The sequence below is a fragment of the Monoraphidium neglectum genome, assembly GCF_000611645.1.
Source record: "Monoraphidium neglectum strain SAG 48.87 unplaced genomic scaffold scaffold06038, whole genome shotgun sequence".
NCBI lineage: Eukaryota > Viridiplantae > Chlorophyta > Chlorophyceae > Sphaeropleales > Selenastraceae > Monoraphidium > Monoraphidium neglectum.
In genome coordinates, this window is record NW_014007595.1 from 1 (window position 1) to 2,570 (window position 2,570).

Below are 2,570 nucleotides of genomic sequence, written 5' to 3' on the forward strand. Positions count from 1 at the left end.
GGGCGGCGGTGGGGAGCAGCCGTATGTGCTGCTGAGCTCTGAGGCGATAATGACTCAGATGAAGGTGCGCCCGATGACGTCAGCAGGGGGGGGGGGGCCTCGCCGGGCCCCCCCGCGTGGCCCTGGCCACTTTGGTGTTGGGCACGGCGCAATGCATGTGCCTGATCAAGTGAGGCTCATGATACGATTCGCTCCTGATCGCGGCAAATGCAAAGGCCTTGAGGTTTTTGCTTCGGACAAAGCATCAAAGCCCCGCTGCCGCCCCGCGGACGCTCGCCGCCCGCATGACCCCAACCTATGGCCTCGGGTCAAACAGGTCAACGGCCTCCCCCGCGGCGGCCCCGGCGCGGCGGCGGCGCGCGCGGCGGAGCTGCAGGGGCTGGCCGACGCCGCCTTTGACCGCCTGCTGGAGCTCGCCAGCCAGCACCCCTCGAATTACATCATCGACGCCTGCAAGTGCGTTCGTGCGGCTCGACCCCCTGACCTGATCTGATCTGATCTGGGCTGGTCTGCTTGTGGGATGCCGTTTTTGGCAAGTGAGGTCCCCTTCTCGGCGGGTTTCTGCCACATCACAACCGCCGTGCATGGGCACTTTTTTAAATTATTGCAACCCCGGGACGCCACTCCCAGCCTTCTTTCGTCCTCCGGGAGAGCCCACAGCGCCCATGAACACCCCCTCCCCATCCACAACCGCACCCGCGCAGCATCTACGCCGAGCAGCGCCGCTGGCGCCTCGAGCCCTTCCGCGCTGCAGGGTTCCGCCTCGCCGCCGCGGTCTGCGCGGCGCCCGAGGCCGTCCTCCTGAAGCGCCTGCAGCAGCGGCCGCCCGCGCTGCGGCCCGCGCCCGAGGATTTTTTCGAGATGGCGGCGGGGTTCGAGCTGCCCGCCCCAGGGGAGTTCGATGACGTCATCGTATTGGGGGGCGCGGCGGCGACGGCGGGGGAGGCGGCGACGCTGGTGACGGCGCAGCGCGCGGCGGCGCGGGTGCGGCTTGCGGCGCTGCAGGGGGGCGGCGGTGTGCAGGCGCCGCCGCCGCTGCATCCGCAGCAGCAGCAGCAGCAGCAGCAGGCAGGTGGCGGTGGCACAGCCGCGCTGGCGTCACGCCAGGGCGCTGGTCAAGGGGAGTGGGGCAGCAGCGTGGGTGTCCAGGCGCCGCAGGCGTGGGGCACCTCAAACCCCCGGCAGCAGCAGGAGGAGCAGCAGCAGCAGCAGCACCAGCAGCAGCACCAGCAGCAGCAGCAGCACCAGCAGCAGCAGCAGCGGGGAGGCGGCAGTGGTGCTGCGGCGACGCAGGCATTGCGCCAGGGCTCTGCCTCAGGGGCTTGGGGCAGCGGCGTGGGGGCGACGGCGGCGCCGGGATGGGGTGCCGCAAAGTCTCCATTTAGTCAGCAGCAGCAGCAGCAGCAGCAGCAGCAGCAGCCAGCCGCTGCGTCGGGCCCCCGCCCCCGCGCCCCGCCGCCAAACCCCTTTCTGGCAGCCCAACAGGGCGAGTGGCAGCTGCCGTGGCAGCCGACCCCAGAAAACCCCCTGTCTTCCGCCACTGTCGCGGGCGCGGTCGCGGCAGCGCATGAGATCGCGGGCAACGGCGCGGGCGCGCAGCAGCGGCGGCCGTCGCGGCAGCCGACGGGCCGGGCGCTGCCTTGCATCCGTGCGGGCGGCGGCGGCGGCGGCGGCGGCGCGCCGTCTACCAGCAGTGAAGAGGATCTGGGAGAAGACGCCGCCGGCGCCCGCGATGACGTCACCCTCCAGATCGAGATCTCCGAGGATCTGAGGCGCGATCTGTCAGCCCTGACCTGCTACGACCCGGCGCCGCTCGTGGCGGCGCTGGCGGGCGGCGGCCCCAGCCGGCGGCGGCCTAGGAAGGTTGGGAAGGGGTCTTATGGGACTGTCTGGGGCGTCGCGGCGGCGGACCTGCTCCCGGCGGCCGCGGACGGCTCCGCCGCCGCCGGGTGCACTGCCGTGAGCGCGCCGGCGAGCGACGACGATGGCGGCGCGGAGAGCAGCGGCGGCGGCCGCGGCGGCGATGATGCGGCTCAGCCCGAGGGCGAGCTGTTGGCCGTGAAGGTCCTGCGGGCGCGCCACTGCAGCGCTGAGGAGTTTTTGCAGGAGCTGCAGATCCTGGCCAGGTGCCGCCACCCAAATCTGGTCAGGCTCGTGGTGAGCCGCCCCCGCGTGCGTGTTGGCGGTCTGAATGCTAGCAGCCCGCACGACGACGCCGCCCGGTTCTCAGGGTTTCCCTGGGAGGGCTGGTCCGGCCCGGCCGCCCTTTGCTGTGGGGGCCGGCGAGCCTGGTCAGGCTCGTGGTGAGGGGCCCCCGCCCGCCCGCCCGTCCGCCCTCCGGCGGCTTCGAACCCATCTGGGCGACCGCCAATTTAGGGGTCCCCCGGGCGGCCCGGCCCAACCCTTTCTTCAGATGTGCCCCCGCTACAACTGGCGGGCTGCAGTTCCGCCGCGCCGGCAAGGGCAGCCTGCGCCTGGGGAAAGCCCCCCTGCCGCAACCAAACCTAAAAAAACACAGCACTCTGCACTGCGCGGGACGCAGCATCACCCCCACAAGCACAACTACAAAC

General features: G+C 71.5%; 1 protein-coding gene across 1 annotated transcript; it reads left to right on the forward strand.

Moving 5' to 3' along the window:
* Positions 1-49: 49 nt before the first annotated feature.
* On the forward strand, positions 50-2,508 carry MNEG_16142 (hypothetical protein; the record flags this gene model as incomplete). Its single annotated transcript, XM_014035387.1, has 4 exons — positions 50-64; positions 317-456; positions 705-2,126; positions 2,445-2,508. 4 exons carry the CDS (start codon positions 50-52, stop codon positions 2,506-2,508), a joined length of 1,641 nt encoding a protein of 546 aa, XP_013890841.1.
* Positions 2,509-2,570: the final 62 nt, after the last annotated feature.